The sequence below is a fragment of the Manis javanica genome, chromosome 3 (assembly GCF_040802235.1).
Source record: "Manis javanica isolate MJ-LG chromosome 3, MJ_LKY, whole genome shotgun sequence".
NCBI lineage: Eukaryota > Metazoa > Chordata > Mammalia > Pholidota > Manidae > Manis > Manis javanica.
In genome coordinates this window covers 203,637,521-203,663,099 of record NC_133158.1, presented here as the reverse complement: position 1 = coordinate 203,663,099, position 25,579 = coordinate 203,637,521, and the positions used below count along the sequence as shown (strand labels likewise).

The 25,579-nt window shown below is 36.5% G+C and overlaps 1 protein-coding gene across 4 annotated transcripts in view; it reads left to right on the top strand.

The window, feature by feature from the left end:
* The window catches only part of SPOCK3 (SPARC (osteonectin), cwcv and kazal like domains proteoglycan 3), a 399,525-nt gene that overhangs the window by 111,025 nt on the left and 262,921 nt on the right, over positions 1-25,579 (top strand). For all 4 annotated transcript variants that reach the window (XM_073232634.1, XM_073232632.1, XM_073232633.1 and 1 more), the window contains exon 3: positions 24,521-24,566. In XM_073232634.1, the coding sequence (XP_073088735.1) occupies positions 24,521-24,566 (46 nt within the window). The remainder of the gene's footprint in view (positions 1-24,520; positions 24,567-25,579) is intronic.

Here is a 25,579-nt window from a genome sequence, read left to right as displayed (position 1 = left end):
AAGCCCTCCCAACCTTCCCAGTTCCCCAGCCCTGATCTCATTTTTGCATACTGATCATTACCTTCTAACATAATGCTGTGCTTCTTATAATAAGAAAAAAAATGCGGTCTGTTTCACTTCCACCAATATGCTAGCTCTACAAAGGTGAGAATTTTTGTGTGTTGTTCATGAGTTACTCCCACTGACAGAATAGGACTCGTGCACAGTAGTTAATGGATATTTGGTTAAATGAAATGGTGGACATAGAAGGAAAGTACTGCTTGCGTTTCAAGTAATAATGAAAATAGAGAAATTTTGGAATTTAATATGTTGATGAATTAAAATATCAATTAAGATCTAAGCCCCAGCATATTTATTGATGAAATTTGATAGTTTGATATGGAACTGGAAAACTGAAGAATATCTAAGAATATTTCTTGGCTTAGATAAAGATTTTGTCTCTGTACTGGACAATTTATTATCAATTCTACATTGTGGGTATAGAAACAAAACATATTATCTGATTTTGTGTATATTTGAGTTGAAATTTCTTAACTGGCTACAAACTCTGCTTAGTGTATTTTCATAAATGATTAACAAAATATTTTATGAGATATTTCATATCACTAAGGTAAAGCCATGTAAACAATATACCAATGTCAGCCCCACCAGATTAAGAAATCAAATATTATAATACTCTCAGTCTTTTTTCCAGTTTAGTTCTTTATTCTGCCCACATGAGTGTCATACCTTTTCAGAATTTTGTCATTTTAGTCTCTTGCTTTTTATTCTAGTTCACTACTTCAATATATTTCCCATTTATATTGTTTTCTTTTTCAACTTTACATAAATGTCATTAAATTGTGTTGTTCTATGACTTGCTTTTGTCACTCAACACTGTTTTGAGATTATTCCAGTGACTGATTGTTTTTCTAGAATCTAGTGTTCTATAACATAACATCATAGTGTGTAGCATTGACTCACTAAAATGCTCTGCATCAGTGGTAATAAACAAATATATGTTTAAAAACATATCTCCGTTCTCCTGTTGACAGACCCAGCTGGGTTCCTCTGCCTTCTGCTGCTATGCGCAGTGACGTTTGGACAGTTTTCTTGGGGTGGGCCTCTGGTTGTGGGATTGCTCTGTCATGCAATGGGCTATCATAGCGATCTCAGTCATGAGATTTGTATTGATTATGGAGTAGTAATTTGATATTTGATTAATACTTGTGATCAGTTCATTTACAATAACATACTTTTTGTGTTACTGTTTAGGTATTTAAGCATTTAAAAGTCATCTAATATAAATGGAATACAATGTTGTATTTTGTGTCTAAGGCAAAAGAAAGTCCGAGAGACTTTCAGAGTCCGTATGTAGGGGATAGTTTGTAGCAGTTTAGTGTGTTATTTATCAGAAGAAGGCAATGCTAGCTTTTGGATTTTGAAACACTCAAACATATGAGTTATTAAAATGTTTTTAAAAATATCCATATCTGTTTATAATGCCCAAGAAATTAAAAATACTATGTGATAAAAAATCTATTGAGACTTCATCAAGGAGGATATATGGAGAGCAAATAAGCACATGGAAAGTTGAACAGCATTATTCATCCTTATGGAAATGCTAATTGAGATTAAAATTAAAATGATAAAACACTACATATCATTAGAATGGAAAAGAAAAAAATGATGATGCCAAGTGCTAAGGAGGATGCAGAGAGACTAACAAGTTTGCTTCTGTTTTAATTGCTTTTTTTATACTGAAGTGTATTTGATGTACAATATTATATTGGTTTCATGTGTGTGACATAGTGATTCTCCATTTACATACATTGCTAAGTGCTCACCATAATATCTGTCACCATACAACGTTATTACATATTTTTGTATATTGATAAGGACTATATTCTTTATGCTGTATGTTCGTTCATCCCTGTGACTTTATTTTATAATGAGAAGTTTATACTTCTTAATGCCCTTCAGCTATTTTTACCTAGTCTCCCAATCCCTCTCCTTTGGCAAGCAACAGTTTGTTCTCTGTGTTTATGAATCTATTTTTGTTTAATTTTTTTGATTCTACTTTTAAGTGATATCATGCAGGATTTGTCTTTCTATGCCTGACTTATTTCACTGAGTATAACATCTGCCAGGTCTAGCCATGTTTTTGTGAGTGACAAAGTTGTGTTCCTTTTAATGGCTGAGTAATATTCCATTAGGTGTATGTACCACATGTTCTTCACCCATTCATTCACTGATGGGAACTTAGGCTGTTTCCCATCTTTGATTGTGTAAATAATGCTGCACTGAACATAGGGGAACATGCATCATTTTGAATTAAGGCTTTTGTTTTCTTTGGATAGATGCTAGGAGTGGAATTGCTGGATCATATGGTTCTTCTAAATTAGTATTTTTAAAAATCAGGAAAAAATAAATATTGGAAAACAAATTAAAAAAATAAGATGAAAGTCATGAAGCTTTAACTTTTGTCACTCTTTCTGAAATAATTCAGAAATTAGCTGAAATTGCAATATCCTAGACATTTCTTATTCTTTTTGTTTTTTTGTCTGCTTTATCAGTTATACCAACTCAAATACTGTATTTTCTTTTTTAATTTCTTTTTTATCTCTATTAAGGTATCATTGATACACATTCTTTGTGGTTACTACATTCACCATATTATCAAGTTCCCCCCATAGCCCATTGTAGTCACTGTCCATCAGTGTTCAAATCCTGTATTTTCAATTTACTTTTTAATCTTTATTGTTTATTATTTCTCACTTATGTAACACCAGTACCTAATACAAGTATCAATTCAATATGTATTTGTTGAATGAATTAATACATTGTTGAATACAATAATCTTTTGGACATATATACAATAATAACAGAAATAAATGATTTGTCATTTAGTGTGTAGGAACATACTTAAATGACCGAAAATTAACCAATGATTTATAACCTGCTTAATACAATCACAAGGTCTGTAAAGGGATCGTATATCATCAAATGCAGTTAGCAGCTACTATAAAATAATTTTTTTTAAAGTGTGAAGAGTTATAATGTCTGAATTGACCTTAAAAATGCAAATGTTCATTTAGAGAATATAAATATTTCATAAGTCTTATTTGTACGACAGCCTACATTTCCTCAATGTTTGGATAAAGAAAGTTATTAGGGATTGGTGGCCTTTCCTCATCAGAGTTCCAAGATAAGATTAAGCTGTACAACCCTTAAGCAATGACTAAAGTGAGCTCCCAGATCAGCAGCGGCATCACCTGGAAACTGGTAAGACCTGCAGATTCTCAGGTCCCACCGGAGGCCAGCTTACTCTGAACCACTGAGGCATAGTTTCAGGATTTCTGTTAAAACATCATTGTAAACACCATAAGGCATCCATTGCATGTAAAATTTTCTGCTGCATATCTAGAATGGTACTAGCTATATCACATCCTTAGGGGAAATAAAGAAAATGGTCTTCTTCCCTTTTGCTTCTAAAATATTCCTTCTGGAATAATTTGCCCTCTTTCTGTATGACACCATTCTAAAATCCCCTACTGTCAGTGTGTCTGTGGTATATGCCATCTGTATTTTGTTTACCTAGTGCCATCTTTTTCTGGTTCTGTAAAATCCAACAGAAAAAAAGTCTATTTACATATTTACATCACTGATTTTATTAAGCACAGTTGTGATAGCCCAAAACATAAGGCTTTTATTTGGATTATAAATAAACCATGTTCTGAGGCAGTGTGTTCCATAATTCTATCATGAAAGGCCATTTTAGCCTCCTAATATATGGGAAGTAAATGAAATAGGAGAAAATTAAGTATATTCCATGTCAATAATGGTGTTTACTTTATGCATGATAACTTGAAGTAAAGTCAATAACCTGGAGAGATTTACTGCAGGAGCAATCTCAGATAGCATGTACTCACCATTGAGTAGCTTTCAGTGAGACTAAATGGGTCCCAACATTTATCTTTTGATGAAATGCTGTAAGATTTATTTAAGCATGTAGGTGAAAAGGAACACAGATGTTCTTGCAATAAGATTTGTGGATGAAGCATTTCTATTGCCAGTAGTACTAAAAGAGGGAAATTTCCTATCATTGGTTCTTACTGTAACTTAATGTATGTGTTAAAAATGTCAGAAGGATTGCACTCTACTTCAAGTGAATAATGATGATGCCTTTTTTTGAAATACTACATCATAGTGTAATGGTTAGGAAAGCAGAAGCTGAAGATTCTCTACCTAAATTCAAATTCTGGCTCTGAAATTTACAAACTCTGTTATCTTGTGCATGTTATTTATTTAACTGATGTGTTGTAATTGTCTCATCCATCAAAAGGAAGCTATAGTAACACCTGTACTTTCTGGGCTTGTTCTGACTACTAAGTGAATTAAGAATGTTAAGCTATTTCAAATACCCTTGGATCACAGTAAACATAATGTAAGTAATAAATAAAATGATTTCCAGACAAATTATCTGGATAATTTTGTTTAATGAAAATTTTCTTCTCTGTGTACCTATCTATCCAGGCAGGCCAATATATCCTGTCCTTTCTGTATCACTGTAATGTGAGTAGTTTATTTCAACAATGAATCTTAACTGTCAAGCACTCACTGTCCATTTCTGAAGTTGGTAAAAAAAATACAGTGCCATACCTGAAATAGTTGCATTTGTTATATCACTCATTCATTCAGTGCTCTAATGTTTCTTAATTAACTGTTTTGTCTGTGTCATTGTGCCAAGGAATGTAGAAGGTATAAAATGAATGAGAATTTGATCTTGAGGAGGTTTTCATTTAGTAAATTAGATATGCAGTAGAGCAGATTGACTAACACAAGTGGAAAATGACTACTTCCGGTTGAAAAAGAGTTTTGATGACATTTTCTCTGGACTTGGCAGAATAAAAGACAATCAGTTCTCACAGAAAAAATCCTGTGAAATAAAAATTATTGTTATTCCCATTTAACAGTTGTACACATACCAAATCAGACAATTTAACTTGGTAACTTTCAAAGTTACAGAGCCCATCACAGTTGACAGAACTCAGAACCATTTCCAGGCTGCTGTTACTCCACAGCCAGCTCTATTATTGGCTACCTCACATGTAAAAGAATGACAAAATCTGTTTCAACTTTCACAATGGTTTTTACTTCTGTTATGTCTTATCTATTGATCTTTAGTAATGGGAGAGTCTGTGTTTCATTTCCAGTAAAAGAATTTTATTATATGGAAGTATGATGTAATTAATATGTGGCTCATTTTGTAATAACAAAATAAGAACTGAGATTAAATTCCCCTGATATACTACTATGATGAAGTATCTTATTTCCAGTATTTCAGAAAAATATTACAACCAATGAACTCAGTATTAATTTTTTAATTTAATTATATTTGTTGAAAAATGGATATAGTAAAATAAAGAAAATATTCACTTAAATATGTTAGTGAAGAAATATAAAAATTAAGTTTCCAGTGAGAGTTTAAATACTTCCTAATTTCCAGGTAGGCCATATATCCTATTCTCTCCTTTCTTTCTGCATCATTTTGTAATCTAGGTAAGTTTATTTATCCAAACAATGGGTGTTTATTATGAAGCACTTAGAATATATAACATGTCATTGTATGTTTAACATAAATATCTACATCATAATGAGATGTGATTTATGTTCTAGGAGTATAATGAAAAAATATATTAGTTCTAATTTGAGGTAGTATGGGTTTATCATAATGCCAAAGGAGTTGATGTTGTTTATGTGGGGACTTAAAAAATATAGAGAACATCTCTCAAGTAGGGATGGTAAAGAAAGGCATTTTAGGGACCCAGTATAGCACCTGATGAAAATTCATGCTGTGTCCTGGAATGTACGTATGGACTGAATCCCCTCTATTTTTACTGTGACACATTCTGAACCGTGTCACTAGATTTCTCTTTGTAAAGCACAAATTCAACCATATTTCTCTCTTCCATTTTGAGAAAAACGACCTCCAGTTAAAAAAAGAATATAATCGGCAGTTTCAAGGATGCAACCAAGATAATATGATTATCTCTGGAAGTTTAGAAGATTCTTCCTTATGTTAAACAAAATTTGCCCTGATGTACCCTCTAAGGGGTCCAACTTCTGGTCCATATAGTGACGATAATTATATCATTATCACCACCATCACCATCACCTCCACCATCACCACCATCACCATCAGCAGCAGCTGCAGCACCACCACCAGTAACTACTAATTAAAGAGTTCTACTCTGTGCAGGCATTACAGTTGAAATTGCGTATAGATTAATCTTCTCCCCAGCCTTTCAAGTTGACTATTATGTTTTTTTGGCAAATGAACAAATTGACACACACAGTGGTTAAATAGTTGACTTGTGTGAAAGTGCTAAGTTAGGAAGCAGGCATTTTGATTTAAGAACACTTGCTTCTAAAATCACCATACCTCATGGAAAGAACATGGGAGTTGGATACAGAGCTCTGAGCTAAATTTAACTCTTGCCTCTTAACAGCCAGTATGACTTTTCTGAGTTCTTTCCAGAGTTCTGTCCAATTTGATGAGCAATTTAGAGTAATAAATGCAACCATCTTTGGGGTCTTTTATCCTATCTCCTTCATTTTTTTGCTCTTTGTCTGTTGAAACCTTCTCTTTCGAGACAAGCACCCATGGTCATTCTTCTGAAGACATGTTTTCTGGATTCAACTGTCAGGTCCAGGGAAGCATGGACGGTGGCTGTCGCTTCATTGCATCCTGACATTGTGCTTCCTTGCATTAGATGGTGTTCAGGTCTATTGAGTCATTGTTAACCATGTCACACAGTTGATTTCTATAAGCTTACAGTCAAGTGAACCTACCACCCTGATTGTCCCTGGCCAAAAGCATGGGGAGGGAAGCAAAAAGGATTCTTTAATTTGCAAGGTCTTCATGCTAAGCTGAATGTCCAAGGGCTGTTTGTACCTAAAAGACATTGCTTCTATAATAGGTTCCTATGCATGAGTATCCTCATTTTTGTTTTATTTGTCATTTACATTGTTAGCTAACCTAACATTTCACTATGGAACTTTACATTTATAGTTCCTTGCTGATTACAAATAACAAATGTGTAATTTATATTTAATTTTATTCTAACTTTTACCAAAGGCATCAGGATATAGGGAGAAGCATTAGGATGATAGACTTCAAAGGAATTCCGTGGTTTCTTCGGTATGGCCATAAGACTTCCGCTTCTTCTGAAAGGGAATTTAGGACACTTGCAGGGCCAAAAGCCATCCTAGTAATCATTATGACATTTTTGGCTATGCAATCCACATAGGTAAGGATGATTGTAAAAACAGTTGTCAAGATAGTATTTCTGGACTGTGCAAGTCCCATTCAGATTTTAGGTGATATCAGTGTATTAGCCTCAGGGTTGTACAGTGACACTGAGTTACTAACAGTGGGCTTATTCTCAGGGAGAAATATAAAAGAGAGGATTATATAAGAGAGGAAGGTATTACAAAAATCTGAAAATGAAAGTGGAGGAAAATGATAGAGAAAGAAAAATGTACAGTAGTTTCTTATGTAGTACCAAATGTTATTGTTTGTTTTTCCCATTATGAGGCTGACAGAGATCATAATTTCCACTATATTTAGAGAACTCTTACCTGCATGTTTTATCAACTTTTAATATAAAACCAAAAACTGACAAACCTGATATAGTTCTTATCCAAGTGAAGTAACAGCACATATAGTCTCATAAATCATGAAGTTTAAACTCAGTGATCATACCGTGATAATCTTCATAAGTCCCAAATATCACAAACAAGAGATTTGTACTTTGTACTTGGAGTGACATTGAAAAACATCTGATTCCTCTATTAAGTTACCCAAGTTGTAGACATTTTCTATCACTAGAAAACCGTCAGCTAACCTAAAGCAGGTGATGTGTCATTGTTTAATATTTAGTGACTTGAGCAGAAAAATATAACACAATTATTTAGTTTTCAATGCCCTGCAGTGAAAGAAATTAGCTTCCTGGACCCCAGTGTTATAACTGATATTCAGGAATGTGAACAAATAAATCCAACAATTTGTATTAATTTCTATTACCCTCTTTTGTTACCACTATCCTTCTGAAATTAATATACATTTTATTAGTGGCCTTTCATGTCATTCATGCAAACTCAATAGTGTGCTGAGTTATATAACCCAGTTTGCACTGAACAACATTTCCACATTTCAAGTAGACAATTTTCTTTGCAAAAGTCGTAGGCTAGACATGTGCTGATTATAAATATACAGTGAGTCTGGAATGAAGGGTGACTTTTTGTCGGTGGTAGAGCACCTTGTGCTAATTCATGCACTGTCTTCTGTAGATCTTCACATTGAACTCTGTATGATTCATGTCCATCCCCACAGTGTTGAGTCCTGTTGAGGGCAACTTGTATGCCAGTGGTCACCCCATGCTTTGCACATGCAGTAAGTCACACACCTGGGCTTCAAATTGTCCTTACCGAAGGATCTTAGAGTAAATCACCACTTAGATGACTTGTCTGTTAGATGCTTGTTAGGAGATGAATTTCCACTGGTGCCTTTGAATCAGATCCTGGAGAGAGAGAGGATGGACTGCTGAGAGAAGCACACGGGGGATTTGGTGGGAGGCACAGGCTGGAGCAGTGGCTCGGTTCAGGCCTGGAGAGGCTCCCGGCAGCTCAGTAAGGCACAGCTCTGCTTCCTGAGCCCCCAGCATCCTCCACTCGGGATACAGCTGTCCTCCCTCACGACCTTATCTGAGCCATAGACTTTGCTTACTCAGGCCTCAGGCTACCTCCTGACCTTGGCCCTTGCTTCCCTAGGGATTGCAGCGGCTGCTCCTGCTTTGGAAGTTTGGTTCTCCACAGCTGCAGCTCGGATTCCCCGGAGGGAAGCTCATTTGCCAGGGCATGGTCCTGCTGTGGAGGAACTGTCCTGCTCTCTCTCTCTCTTTTTTTTTAAATTTTGGGGTGGGGCTCCTCAAGGTCTATTAACGTCTGCTTTCCATATTAACTCTAATTAACATCTTATGCATGAATACACCAAACCCCGCTGTGTGGATGGGGGAGCTAAGGCCGTGAGAGCATTAGCAGCAACCGGCCCACAGTTTTTAAATGTAATGGCATTTGGGGGTAAAAAAGGAGGCAGCAAAGTTTGATTTATTTGAGAGCCTGTTACATGCTGGAAGCTGTGCTTGGGGTGTTTCCAGCTTCCCTTATTTAATACCATGAAGCTCTGTAAAGGCAACTTCACCCAGAGTCTTCCAGTGAAGAAATTAAAGCTAGAAGTCTGTGGGTTTTTCAGCACGCTTCACAGGTAATTTGAAGCAAGAACAGTTACCCATGACGACATTATTCCTAAACTACGCCGTGTTGCCTCAGAAGCTAGCATAGTAGCAGAAACAGATTTATAGGACTTGTTTCAAGGCAGCATTGCCCTGGGCTGGAGGACACGGGCATCGAGGGGGACGAGCGGTTGGTGCAGAGTGCAGCCGCCTCCTTCCTCCTGGACAAGAGGTGATCCCAGCTTGTTTTTCATCATCCCGTAGGTGGTGGTAATTGGCTGTGGCTTTATTTCCAACATCTGAGGCAAAATTGCACAGCCCATGACAGGTTTGTGGCATTTTGCTTACTCTTGTAAATCTCCCTGCTGGCACCGTGAACTCAGGCTGCTCTGTGGGATGCCAACACCCTGCCCAGGGCTGTGCTTTGCCAACAGGGCCTCTGGATCCCTGCTTTGCCTTATAGTTCCCTTTGGAGCAGGGGCGGAGGAAGGTGATGCCCTGCTGCTGAGGATCAAGTGCTTCCCAACATCAGTGTAACGGCTTCCCAGGAATGACTGATGGCAGGTTCTCGAGGATACTTGCTGGGTGCAAGGGGAGCTGATTGGCCCAATAGATTGAGGGAGCCTCCGGAACCTGTTGGCAGGTGGCCTTCCCACTGTCACTGGACCTCCTGAGCTATTTCACTCCTTCAGCTCCTAGTACAACAAGCACAGGCTGTTGGACTGGGCCCTTCTTGGGGGAAAATCTGCCCTTTTCCCTGTTTTAGTATGTGAAATACCATAAAGATTAGAAAGTTGGCTATTAGGGGCACATATGGTTCAATCTATGGATAACAACCATGGATAATAGCCTGGTTTGGAAAATGATACATTGGAGAACATTTGTAAAAGGAAAGTGCACTTCGCTGGACTCCGCTGGAGGAGGGATGACTTGCTCCCTCCAGAGACAGATTGATTCTCTTACATTCTTCATGACATTTCACTCTAACAACTTCTGTCTCGCCGAGCTGCCTTTTCAATGTCCAGATCCTCTTATCTTTACAGCACATGTTGGCCTCCCACCCCGAAACTGGTACATGCAGAGTCCTGCTCTGACTTACTACCTACATTAGAGGAAGTCCTAAATATCACATCACTAAGTCCATAAACAACTCTGCTAATGTACAAAGGGGCTCTGTCCTGGTCAAAACACATCCCAGCTGCCAACACCATAAAATCCCACTTACTTTCCCTTAAGACTGTTTGGTGTTCTATTTTCTTTCACCTGAACTGTGATTAACAACATTCTCAACTGCCTGCAAAAGTCAGTGGACTGGTTTTTGCATATGAATCACACATTTACAGAGAAACTGGCTATTGCATTGGATTTTTTTTTTCTCATGTGTTCTTGGCATCTAATCTCTGATTAAAATTAAGAAAATAGCTTTGCTCACCATGTTCTATGGGCATTTATTTTCTTGGTATGTTTAGTCTAATAAAGATCCTCCACCCCATCTCCTTTTATTGGATCTTGCTTCCAAATTTCTATATAATGTGGAGTAAAACCAAGAAACAGTATTTCTTGTCAAGAGGAACAGTTTATTCCAGATAATTAAATCCAGGAACGTTCAAAGAAAACAGCAAGGAGCATAAATTAGGTTCTATCAAGGGATACAGGTCATTCCCCATGAATGGACACTGACAAAACGATTCTGTGGGAGCTTTGAAGTCATTAATAGTTTTCAAACTTTTGAAAACTAGCACATTTTGTAGAAGAAAGATACAAGGTTTATTTCTGTGGTTTTAAAATGTACCTAAGATATTCACTGATGTTTCATCTTTATATTGGACAGTAGTTTTGAGCTGGCAGCTAAGATATCTGCACATATATTCTTAGAAAAGCTAGGGTAGATTTTTCTTTTTTTTTGCATTTGCCCAAATGCCATTTAGAAACAAATAACAATGTAAACATCAAAATAAATTTCGAAAAAAAATGGGGTTTACCTAATGATGACAGACCCTCTCCATTATCCACAAATATTATCCAGAACTGTACTGTGAATAGCCCTTGAGTCTGTGACCCAGGAAGACAGTCACATTTTATCTTATTCACTGATTTTACTTCTTGCTTAGAACTGGAAAATAATAAACAATAAATATTTTCTAAATAAATCCACCAGCAAAAATAATTTAGGTTGGAATTCCTAAGTTATTTTGCATAGCAGATTGCCATTTGAACTTGGAAATTAATAAAATTTAAAGTTAGAATATTGATGCATAATATAAATTATTAGGAGCTGATTCCAGAACCAGACAGTCTGGGCTTGAGTCATGTGTCTGATAGTACTCAGGGACCTGGTACATTGCCTTTCTTCAACTGTAAATTAAGGTAAAGGGTGATACTTACATCACAGGTATCTACAAGATACACAGAGTAAAGAATTGAGGAAGTGCTTTATTAGTGGTTATAGTTACTACTACAAGATTCTGGATTTTGTGTAGGTATTAAGGATTCTTGAAAATATACTGATGTCTAAAAGCTGTATATCAACCTTACAATAGACTAGTATTGACTCTGGAAGTGAAGGAAAAAATATATCTTGCCAAGGCAAATCTAGTTACAATGAGTTTGCCTGTCGACCTCCCAACTTGCCCGTAACTGTACTGTCCAACCCAATCACCATTCCTTACCAATATACCCGGTCCCCCTGCACGCACCTGCACACACACATGCACGCCACATACACACGTGCACACATGCACATGCACTCACGGAGTTATAATCAGTGATTCTGGCACACACAGAATCACACATACATTGTGACCCAATACGCTGCACTACTTGTGGTTTCCAGACTTCTCTGTGCTTTCCTGTGTCTACTTGTCTTTAATTTGCTGGTGTTTCTGCATCAGACATCTCTGCTTGCTGCTTTTCAAACTGCAACTCTTAGGCTTTGTGCTCCAACCCAGATGATATCAGGCTGAGGATGATTTCAAACTTTATATATAGCTGCACTGTCTCTCCTTAGACAGTAAATTGCTTGAGTACAGAGACCACGTCTATGCATTTTCATCTTCTAGATGCCAAAGCCTATCATGGGACCTGGAACAGAAACATTAAATGAGCATCTGCTAGACACCACCTCTTCTTCCCCTGTGACTTACTGCTTTAATCCCTTTCATCTTTCATTCCTCTTTTCCTTCTCTAAGTGGAGTCACTGTAATAATTGAAGTAGAAAAATGAAACCAAATATGAGCTATTATAGTAATTACTAATATTAATATTTTCTTTCATAATATTGAAAACTTACCTAAATTTTACCTGATTAAAATACAAATAAGGATCAGAGTACCAATAAAACCAGATTTTATTATGTTAAAATTAGCATTGAGCCATATTAAAAAACTGTCCATGTTTTTGTGTGTATTCAGGAGAAGGAAAGAACAGAGTTACATGTTTTGTGTCTTAGTTATGGGAAACTAATTTCTTCTGTTTCAACCTAAAGCACATGGCATATAGAAGCTGTCTTGCTTTGCATCAAGTTATTTGGAAGGGAACCTTGCTCCCTTAAAAATGTCCTGGTAATTGAAGCTACAAGATGCAATTGGATACAAACATCTTGTTCATTTCCTTATGAATTTCATGTCTACACTCTTCATTTCTGCACTGTGGTTTGTTTTTCTTACTTGAGAAGGAAATAGAAGTAGTGCAAAATAATAGGCAATGTAGAATTATTAGCAAATATGAAGAACTGTGGAAAGTGTGTTTGTAAACAAGTTCATACATACTTATTAAGAATGATTATCCTTTCAAAACTGATTTTTCAAATCTTAACATATATGAAATGCAGAAGAATATCATGTCTTATTAAAGAACATATACTATATCGTATATTTTTTAATACCAAAGAGTGGATGAATTTCAACCATACAAATTTTTCATTTTTTCTTTTAATTTAAATTGATGTATTTAATGCGATTTTTAAAATATCAATTCAGTTCCATGAGTACTTTTACATGTAAGTGTCAGATTTTCACTTCATTCTCCTGTGTGTGAACTTGATATAACTATGGTACATTTATATACTGACATGGTTCTAAAAGGGTATAAATATGGCAAATTATTAAAAGGACTATATAACTTCTTTTCCCCTACAGTATTCTACTGTTTTGATTTTTATTTCTTTTTTCTTTTTTTATTAAGGTATATACAATAAAATGCACAAATCTTAGTGTACAGTTCAGTGAACTTTGACATGTATATACACCCACGTAACCATTGCCCAGATCAAGATATCAACATTCTCACTAATTGTGCCCACTTGACCTGTATTTCACATTACCCCTCCCACTATGGCAACCACCAGTCTATTCTCTGTGTCTGTAAGTCTATTTCTGTTTTGTTTGTTTATTTGTTTTGTTTTCAGATTTCACATATAAGTGAAACCATATGGTATTCATTTTCTTTGCCTGGCTTATTTCACTTAACATAATACCCTCTAAGTCCACCTGTGTTGTTGTAAATGTGAGGATTTCTTTATGGCTGAATAATATTCCATTGTATATTTATACCACCTCTTCTTTACCTGTATCCATTCACCTGTCAGTGGACCTTTAGGTTGCTTTCATCCTTGGCTTTTTAAAATAATGCTGCAGTAAACATAGGGGTGCATGTATCATTCAAATTAGTGATTTCAGTTTCTTCAGGTAGACACACAGAAGTGGAATTATGGGGTTGTAGGTATTTCTATTTCAGTTTTCTGAGAAACCTACATACTGGTTTCCATAGTGGCTGCACCAATTCACATTCCCACGAACAGTATAGGAGGGTCCCTATTCTCCACATCCTCGCTAACAGTTGTCATTTTTTATCGTTTGGATAGTGGCCATTCTGACTCTGTGAGGTCATAGCTCATGCGGTTTTGATCTGTATGTCCCTGATGATAAGTGATGTGGAGCGTCTTTTCAGGTATCTGTTGGCCATCTGGATTTCTTCTCTGAAAAATGTTTTTTAAGTCCTCTGGCTATGTTTTAATTGGGTTATTTCTAGTTTTGGTGTTGAGTTGTATGAGTTCTTTATAAATTTTGCATATTAGCCCCTTACCAAATATATTGTTTGAAAATATTATATAATTATAAAATTATGCAAATTTAAAACTATATGAATTTTAAATTTTTCTAATTTTGGTTGCTGGTATCTGAAGTCACCCTTTTCTGATTTCTAACTATATACATTTGGCTATTATATTGCCTCATGCAAAAAAGAAAAGGCCTGAAAGTGGAGCATAAGCCTAATTTATTTGTGGACACCTGAGAAAATAGTGGTTTGTAGTATTCAAAAATTTGTTTATTTTCTAGATTACTCATTACAGTACAGGCTATTAGCTGACATAGGTTTCTATCATGTGTAATTTAAGAGTTTTTTAATGCTTTCTGTTGTGTGTACTTTATTATAGTTAGAGCTGTAAACTACACAACTCTTTATAAGATTACCGGTGTTATCTAATTTTGCTGTGATCCATTTTAATGTAAATTTTTAAATATGTAAGCACATTTTCCAATGTCATAATTGTTGATAGCTCCTTACTTTTTGATGACTGTAGACTAAGGGAAAGGAGCATGGACTGAAATGGGTCCTAAATACAAGCAAATGAGAATCAAAATATTGTTACTGATTTTATCTCACTTCTTTGTCATAAGGAAAAATAATATTTGTTTGATGGAAATTTCCCAACTATCAAATTAGCTAAAATATCCTCTGCTTTTGGAGATGTGACATTGATGATTCATTGAGTGCATACTATTTTATCAGAAAAATCTGCAAATGTCAACGTGTGAAGTTTTGGGGGACACATCTCTAACTGCATCTTGTGGTGCTATATCTAAAAATTACAAATTATAAGCACTAAGAAATTGCTATTATAGATACCAAAGTCATATAAAATAAATAGGGAAATATTGATATTTATTATTTTGCCCCAACATGTAAATAATAACTAAATCTTGATTTACTAATCTGAGAAGTATTTTGGGATTGAAAGAAACTTAAAAGTATCTTGAGGCATTTACTTTACTATTTTGGTTTTCATTTTTTACTTAATTTACTATTTGGTTTTCATTTTTAACTGAGGATCATGATTGCATATAGAATACACATTTGTAACATATGACTAAAACATGTCTTTTGTATAATATACAGATTTTTGGAATAGTGTTCCTGCTTGGTTCCAAATTATATACCTTCATTTCTTGAAAATATGGTAGACTCTTCCAAAGCTAGATGATATTTTGGTGGTCATTACGGGAAAATGAAATACTTGGAAAATTTATAGGCCTTGATTTTTGGACCAAATCAGGCAGATTCAGAACATTAAATACCTTAAATACTCTTCAGCTTTGCAGACCCTGCTTTGTGAGAGTCACAACTACTCTACTCTGTGCAGTAGGTGCCAAGAAATATAGACGACACATAGAAGGATGGCTGTGGCCATGTTCCAAGAACTCTTTGTGTATAAAATAGGTGGTGGCTGTGGCCCTGGGCCATGGTGGCCACCTGTAAATAATGAGGTGGGCCTGGGGCTCACACAGCAGCTCTACTTCTAACTGGCTGTGTAGGTTCTAACCAATTGCTTTGTCTCTCTCCTTTACTTCCTCATGTATAAAACACAAGTGGTCTTAGAGGCACTTTCTCTTTCAGCTGCTGAGAGCAAAATACTTAGAGCAGTTCCTGGACAGAGGAAGAGGGCAGCAACTTCAAGCCACAGTGTTTCTCAATTTCTTTCCATGTGTCAGTGTCCTTACAGTTACACTGAAGATGACCCTTGTTTAAAAGTTCTTGTTTTATTTATCAGGACAAATTATTTTTATGTCTTTCCCTGATATTAATGAATTGTTGCAGTTTTGTATATCAGTGTGAAAGTGACCAGTACACATTCTGTGTACATTCAAGAGGCTTTTGACCTCAGTTGATAGAGATTTTCAGAGACAATTGAGAAATTATCCCAATGCATTGTCCTTTTTGCACCATTTATTTTATTTATGTGTTTTATCTGTGGTGAGTCAGAGAGCACAAAATGCTTTCTAACAAATGAAGGGCTCATCACAGTGTTATAAATGTGTCCTTTCAGGGCCCCATAACATCACTTGGGTAACACATATGACACCTGGGGCCTGAAGCAGGTAGTTTGTCTCATAAAGATAATTTGTTTATACCCAAAGCTTACTGAATCTATCCTGTGATCCAATCATATGTTAAATATTGTTACACAGGGGAGTTTCCTCTTTTGTGAAATTTCGGCTTGACTATTACACTGGCCATTCTTGCTGTAATGTAGTGAGATGTGTAAATGAGTCTGTCAGGATATATAACACATTTAAAAAAAAAACAGATTTCTGTTACTATTTCTTTGGCTAACAGAATTAGCAGTGCCTCCTGATTTATCTGAGCCATTGAAACAGCAATAAAATTAATGTTAGTAGGGAAATTCTGAAGTTTTGTATGAGAGGGCTTGAGGAACATAATCACAAAATACAGAAATACTAAGGCATATATCTCCCTGTTCCTCAGCACAGATGCACAGAACATAAAAAGATTATCAAAATTTTGACAGTAAGTGGAGAAATAGCTGATTATTCTTACCTCTATTTTATCCTGGCTATTTGAATAAAAAAATATAATTGTTGTGGAAAGGTTAAAAGTCAGGGGTCTTCCTACCTTTTATACTCCCCTAAATATGGACATTTTGGTCATTGAGTTACTCCTTGGGAATATATAGGATCTCTCAGTGAGGGCTTTTGGCCCAATCTCCCCTTTCCCAAAGAGGACTAGGAGCCAGAAACACTCTAATCCCTGATGTGTCTGACACTCCGTCCTAGTTGTGTCTGGTAATACAGTGCAATGGTGGTGGTTTGGATGCAAGAATTAACCAAATAGAGGTCAAGTGGGTCAAGGGTGGGAGATTGGGTAAGTAGGTTTGGACTCAGTGTAGCAGATGGGGAGAAGGTGAATGAAAAGTCCATGAAGAGAAAGTCAGTGAGCAAGCGGAAGCTCCCAGAGAAGAATGAGTAGAGGGCAGATTGACGTCCATATGGAGTCAAGAGACTGACACTCCCCAGGCTTTGCTCAGAGAGTCCGCTGCAAGGCCCAGTGGCCATGCTCTAGTGCTAAAGGTGTCATTCAGCCTAAAAATCCAGTAGTACATGTGAAGGACACACCTAAAGGGTCACAGCTTAAACCCTGGGAACAAGGCACAATTTGTAGGTCCTGCATCTATGTATTGGAAGACATGGTGTTAGGAAATATGTGCCAAATATGATTTGCAGACCTTGTTATATGTATTTTTTTTCACCTTCACAAGTGACTGATGACCTGGGGCCTCCCCAACTCTTTATTGCTCTGTAACTAACCAGCCCCAAACACAGGGACTTGAAACCACAGTGTATGATTATTTCTCAGGGTTCTTTGTTGCAACTCTAATTAGTTTGGTATTTCTCACTCTGAATCTCTAAAGTGATCACAGTAAGTGGGTGCTGGGTTCGGAGTCATTTGGAAGTTTGGAGTCTCTCTCCTGTGGCCGGCAGTGACTCTAGATGCCAGGAGGAGCTCAACGGGGGTTTAGACCGTTGGGTTCTCCCTGTGGCTTGGGTCTCTCTCAGGGCGGCCTGATGGCAAGCTCCTCATAAACTTGCCTTCAGGTTCCTGAAATCCTCTGGGCCTCATTCTGTTTGTCAAACAATGTGTTGGTCCTAAAAGCCAGTCTGTTCAGACCTCATGTTTGTGGTGAATAGCAGGATGGAGACAGAGTGAGGAAAGGGTCTGGTGGGAGCCATCTGGAGATCATGTACTCGTGTCCTGCAGGAGCCTCAGGTTCTTCATCTCTGCAGCTAGGGAAGACTAGGTCACATCTCCAAAACCTTGGAGAGTTAATGTCCAGGTTTTCTGTGTCCTCTGGGAGCACACTTACAAGGTACCCTCCCCGTGGAGACTTCCCACATACACCGTGACAGATACAGTTGCTTTCTCACTTTCCTCAAGCACTTGGTCCATTCTGGGGTGCATCTGGCTTTCACATTAAATTCTGAGCTCCTTGAAGTCACTGGCCATGTATCACTCCATTTTCTTTGCCTTAGCTTTTACCAGAAACACAATAAGTGCTTATTGGAATAATTGAAAAAAAATAAATTCCTGATCTCGATATAGCAGTGGAAGATGAATAAGGTCATAGTTTATGTATATTTGGCTTCAGAAGTCAGGGGCCACAAAGAGGGATAAAAACGCTGGGTTCCCACCGCCTAGTCCAAATTTAGTCTTCCCTTTAGCTCAGACCACATACTTTATTCAAAAATCCTATTTTATGTGATGTTAACCAAGATATTCATGTATAACATTGCAACTACTAGTGGCAATTATTAGAGTGCTTTTCTGGCTATAGTAATAGGCACCTATTTTAAAGTGCTTATTGTGATCTAGAAACTATATTAAAACATTGCATATATTATCTAATTTAATCTTTACACAGCTTAAGGATGTTATTATTAGTCTCAATTTTCAGAAAAGAAAATTAAAAGTCAGAGTTTAAATACTGGAGAATATGGTGAAAACAGGGTTTGAAAATAGGCTTTTCTTCCTCAAAAACTGTATTCTTCGCCCTGATGCCTTATTATGTCTTTCTCTTTGTTTTCTTATTTCATCTTCTTTACTTTTTAATTCTAGCTCATTAACTGAAATCGTCAATCTAGCATTTGATAATGTGTGCCAAGATAAGTATATCTTTATGTCTTCATAATTATTATTTCTGGCATTTTCTCAAAATTTTTAACCATAATTTATTCACAACTTTATACAATTATTATATGAATGACATCATTGATTAAACACTATTGCTTTTGGAAGTATCCAATTTTGGAAAAAAGTTAAAAATGAAATTTTAAGTAGTAATTCACCAATAACATGCAGTTTGTTAGTACTTAATAGAACAGAATATTATATATTCTTTAAAGTAAAAAACTGTGATAGCAAGTAGGCTTCTGTCGACTAGAACAAAGATCAAGAGAGAGAACTGTCCTAAGGGACTTTCTCCTCCCTGAGTGTGGTATGGAGCTGTTGCCATCACTTTATGGGAGATGTCATTGCAAAGAAACTCACTGGATGAAAAGGTGTCCATATAAATGGTTGGTAATACTAAAGCTGAATTTTTTTATTTACTTAGTTACTTTGTTCATTTATTTATTTACTCTGTCCCTGAGACTAAGGTTTCTAGATTTCCATAATTGTATTTAAGGTAGTTCTGCAAATCTTTAAAGGAATCTTATCAATTTTATGCCACATGGATTTTTTTTTTTTGACAAAGCTATAGTTTGTTAAAATACATCTGCCTTGTGAGATGTCTCATATGCCTAAAGTCATATGAATAAAATATTATTTAAGTGACATTCAAATGTTATAGACAGTGAGGAAATGTATCTGTGTAATAGACCCATTTAAAGTATGCATTCATGTGTGTGCATATATATGTATATGTGTTTATGTGTGTGTATGTGTACGTATATATACACACATTTCAGCGTATGTGTAATATATATAGTGTGTGTATTCCAAAGGGATCACTATATGCAAAAGTCCTGTATGAAATTTCAGGTATTCTGATGTCAGACTTCAGATAGAGAAGAGTACTGTGGATATATTATCACCTAACTATTTCAGTATAGATTGACCATAAGATTCTATACCCAACCTAGAACTGGAGTGTCACATTTTTAGGCTATGTGTGTACTGCATCAGAGATGTCCACCACTGATAGTCATCACCTTAACACTCATTTTATTTTTGCAATGTGTCTCCAAAGTGTTATCTTTGGTTGTCATTTTATAGTCATTTAACACTTTTTCTATAGCTTAAAATACCTTACAGTTGCCATCTCACATCAGTTGCTGAATGTGTGTGGAAATTGTGCCCATAACTTCAATAGTATCCCTATTGATTATTGTTTAAAAGTGGCATGCTTTGCTAGCCATCTCCTTTAAAATACATATTTCAGTAAGGTTTTATGGCCTATATAGCTCTTCATAGGCACTGGAACAGGCCGAATGGCTCTTGATGGCTAACATGATCTGAGTAATACCTTTCTGTGTTCATCTCAGGCATCGTGGAGCTCTTGGGCATGAAGACTCTCCAACTTCCAGCTGATCACATATCAGAATCTATGGCGATGTTTAAGACACTGCTGACCCAGTCTGCCAATCCATACATTCCTTCAGGCAAAGGGATACTTTATGAGTACAGAGGTAGCAGTGAGTGAATGAACAACACAGTTAATCTTTGTGTATAAACTTGTCCTTCCAAACTGCCTCATCTGCACAAAGCCTAGTGAGAACCAGTTATTGTCACAGGAAACTAGTTTCTCCATTCTGGCCCTATTGATATTTTGGGCTAGATAATCCATTGCCAAACTGGGGGAGGGGCCTATCTTGTACTCTGCATTCTGGGTAGCAGCAGCCCTGTCTCCTCCCCAGAAGAGGCCAGCAGGCCACCATGGGGAGGGTCACCTTGTGGTGAATAACCCAGTGACCACTTTCCTATGCTTATATTCTGTGTTCATAAGAAAATAGATACTTGGTCAGACATTTATGTTTGAGTTATTTCTTATAACAAAATACTCTAAAGAATATGAAAGCACAGGCACATGACCAGATAGCTAAATGATGGTAAATCCACTTGAAAAGCCTATTAGGCAGCCATGAAATATTTTGGCAGAACATATTGATCCAATGTAGAGTGCTCCTAACAAAATGTTACATAAAAAGCCTAGATATAAAATTGAATATATAATAATATTATCTCTATAATAAAACATTTCTGAAGAAGCATCTGTCACTGTTGGCAACCCCTTGGTGTAGGATATTTCAATTCATTTGTCTTTCTGGTTATTTCCAAACAACTTTACATCAGTGGACCTCACATAGGTGATTTCTTTCCCCCAGAGTAGACATTTGGTAATATTTGGTGACGTTTCTATTTGTCACACCTTGAGAAGTAACAAGGTGACCCCTCCCCATGGTGGCCTGCTGGCCTCTTCTGGGGAGGGGACAGGGCTACTGCTACCCAGAATGCAGAGTGTAAGACAGGCCCCTCCCCCAGTTTGGCAATGGATTATCTAGCCCAAAATATCAATAGGGCCAAGTTTGAGAAACTGTTTTATATTAAATATGTATTTTATTTAAAATTATAAGAAAATGAGCATTTCCATAAAACTGCAAGGAATAATTTTAAGAGGTTACACAAATTTTCTTATGCAGACTACACCTTTGGAATGCCAATAAATATTATTTCTTTCCATATGAGACATTGGCAAAGGTCTAGTATTAAATTTTGTTGTCACTGTAATTCACTGGCATAAGCTTTGGGACACGTAAGCTTTGGGACAAGAATACTGCTTTGCCTGTGGGAACACTCAGCCTTGATTTTAGGCATCCAAACCTGAATTTCTCCCTTTGGGGTACTTCTTACAGTTGTTTTCTAAATCCCTGTTTGACTTATTTTGGATCTAAATTAAATCCTAAGAACATCCAACATTGACACAAAGCTTTTTGAAACAAAAGAAATTGCGCCTGAGTGAACACTTGTGTGAAAATACTTTTACTTCTCTTCCTGGCAAAATTCCTAAGATTTAATGAGGTAAAACCACTTACATGAAAAAAGGAAAGTCTAGGGATGTGGAAGTACAAAGAAAAATATCCAAAAATAGCCAACAGCTAACTGCTTTGCTTTTCTACACTCTATCAAGTTCCTACAGTGGCCAGACATCGGCCCTGCCCTTGACTTAACTAGGCTCATGCTTTGCATGGTGATTGTAGATTTTTTACACAGCTATGGCCCCAAACTCACGCAACATGATCATACCATTCAGAAGGAAGTTAATCAAATGTGGTTGCCTTACACTTGATCATCGTGTTCTTTCTTAAGTATGTGTTCACTCAGTTCCTGTTTATCTGTACAGTGTGGAGTGTTTCACAGGGTATGTGTTGGGTCAGACATGTTCCTTTCCTATTGTCAGGTTCAGTGCTAATGTGTCAGTTTCATAGCTGTTCCCGTTCTAGATCTCTGTGGTATTTGTGTGGGTGGAGTCACTACTGCAGTAAAAACTTAGCCACATCCTCCTGGCTGGGGGCACTGTAGCCGTACCACTTCAGAGCACTTTGGGGTGACAGCAGAAAACCTGCCTCTTGTATTAGCTGCAGTCATGGATGGTAGGCTTCGCTGTGTCTCAAGTTTGACATTGGGAGGGGCACAGTTTGCACACCACTTTAAAAAATGTTATGAGGAGTCCATGGCTCTATACAACAAACCAGAACAATTCAAGGACTGCGGTAGTAGTGAGAGCTTGCCCAATGGCGATGATACCCAAAGATACTAACACAGCGTGAACCAGGCCCCTCTGGTTGTGCTCTAAATGCCTCCTTGATGCCAGGTGTTGTGCTGGTCTTTTACATTCTTTATAACTAATCCCCACAGCACTTACCAGATAAGTAGGTATTATGTTTCCAACTTAAGTCACAATTATCTGAGGTTTAGATGATCACTTTTTCTAAAGTGATGCAGTTAATAAGTGGTACAGCCAGACTTAAAATTCAGCCCTGCCCTTCTCCAAATCCATAGCTCATGCTCATAGTCCAGCTTTTGTTATGCTTCAGGAGGACCTCCAACTCCCCTCCGTGCATGGAATGACTAATAGTCATCATCCTCAACAGTAAGATGTAAGATAAGAACTTAAGTTACAAATGAGTGTATTATGATCCTCACGTAAATTTTTGAGACTTTGAATGGAGTAATTTAATTGGAAAGCTGAATTTTCAAGGACTTTATCATGCTATAATTGTTTTACAAAGAGATGTTAAAAAGAGACTAAACAATCAACATTTAATTCTCCAGTGGTGTTATCCTTTCTTAATCTAATCCTAGATAATTTAGTGTAGAACCTATACATAGATTGCTGTGGCATGCCCCTCTTAATATAATCCTATCTCAACCTAAATATAGGAGTGACAGAGGTATCGTCTGTGGTTTTCCTTTTTTTCCTTCTTTTTCTGCCCTTGAAGGTGGTCAGGTGGGAGTGCAGAAGGTGGTGATGAATGATCAGTCATCATAAGGAAAAACATTTGTAACAATTTAACATTTTTTGAATAATTAAGTTAGAGAAGCATATTTATTTCCTAATTAAAATATGTACTACCTTTTCCTCTTTGTACACCCGAGGGTGTTTGCAAAGATGTTAGGAAGAAGGTTCAAAGAATCTACTTGACCTTTTCACATTCCCAAGGTTCTGTGGCTTTCCAACAGACGGGCTCGAGTGGGTTTGTGTACAGAGCTAGGAAATGTAATCAAGAACCTGCATCGTGATGCACTACCCTTCCTTATTACTGTGCAAGAAGCTTATTAATTTGACAGTTAAATCTGTTCTATTTACCATAAAAGATGATTGTGTATGAAGTATTTTTGCAGGGCTTAGAAAGCTACAAACAATAAATAAAATAGACTTAGTTTGGATTTGCTTTTTAAAAATTCTCTTTTTTATACTTGCCCCACTTCTAAATTATATAGTCCCATTTATAAATTTATAGAGAATATGTTGTAATAATTATTTTCCACATCAAAGACTTAAACCTTAGACAAGATCTAACTAGGTGCACATTATTTTTTCAAGCTTCCAATTGAATTTTGATGAACTCCTTAGATATTTAATTAACGTGTGACAGATCTGCATAAAGTATATTTACTCTGTGGGCTAGTAAAGGATCACTTAGTATTTTCCATGTTATATTAATGGTTCCATTTACTGTTGTGCTAGTGGGAAATGAAGTTGTATAATTGGAAACTGGAAAGATACGTTTATAGTTTATTAGCTTTGGGTGATTATCTGCACGTTGCATTGTGCATTGACCTGCAATGGGAAGTATTGTGTTATAATATTTAGGTGAAGTGGCAACAGAAGTAGGTAAATTGTTATGAAAATGAACTTGCAATGAAAATGAGCACTTTTTTAAAGACATTTCTATGATCTATAATCAGTGTGTTCCCTTTTGGTAACTATTGTTTTTCTCTTGTTCCTTTTCCTTGTTTTTTGTTTATTTTTTTATAATTTGCTGCTTGCCATGGCAGGAAGTAGAGGTTTGTATTCAGCTTCTGTATTTCATATTTTAATTTAGATTTTATATGAATGTTTACAATTTAATTACTCATATACACTCAACGCACAATATTTTCCTTCTTAGGATGATTATTTCCACACTTGGAGTCCTGGAAAGGCCTTCGATCGGGGTAAGAATCTAATTATTTTACAATATAAATATTTACATGTTTAGTAAATGTGATCAAGAATCTGCATTGTGATATGCTACCCTTCCTTATTATTGTGCAGAAAGCACTGTATTTTAATTGTGATATTTATTGTTTGCTTGATTTTAAATTACTAAATAGGACAGCTTAGATGAGTGGAAAAATTCATGCAATAATTACTTCTATCTCAGAATAATATAGTTAGAAAAAAGTTAGTAGGTGTCGTGTTATGTCAGGTTGTCACTTATTTTTAGATACATATCTGAGGTTACTGATTTGGGCTTCTGAACTTTTTTATCCATTTTTATTAGCTGATGCAAGTTACTTCAGCCAGTTTTCAAATATATTCAATTGCATTCTTTAGAAAATAGATTTATTTGTACAAAATTAAAAAAAAATGCCTTTGCTGTCTGTTTTTCAGTTAAGAAAAGCTATCATTTAAAACAAGCAGTTTGGAATTTTGACTCAGTTGGGGTCTCAGTAAGACCCAACAGGAAGAGTTTTATATAAAGCTGGAGTTCCCCCACCTCTGTGCACAGTTTGTGGTTCTGGTTTGTTTACCTGAGAAGGAAGAGCAGAAAATAAGCATGGGAAGGGAAGTGCTTCCATCCAAACATGAGAATGAAACATCAAGCTCAGTGCAATCATAATTATATAAGCTACTAAACAGGTTTGTTTACTAAATTCTACAATATTAGAGCCAGAGACTTCCCTTTAAAGTTTGAAACAATATAAGTTTCTACTTTAGATAGACTATGGTGACTTTACAAAAGTAATTACCCCATCAAGTAAGGTACCACTTAAAAATCATTTTTAAAAATGAGTTATGATATATTATTAAAGGAAGCCTAGAGTACTTTTTTTTTGGTAGGTGTCTAAACTTTGACTGATGTCTGGGATGAATGCTACACCAGCCAACCGCCCTCGTGAGAGCCACTGGGTGGATCCAGATGATGGCCACCCCTGCCCCCATTGGTGTCAGCCTTCATCTGAAC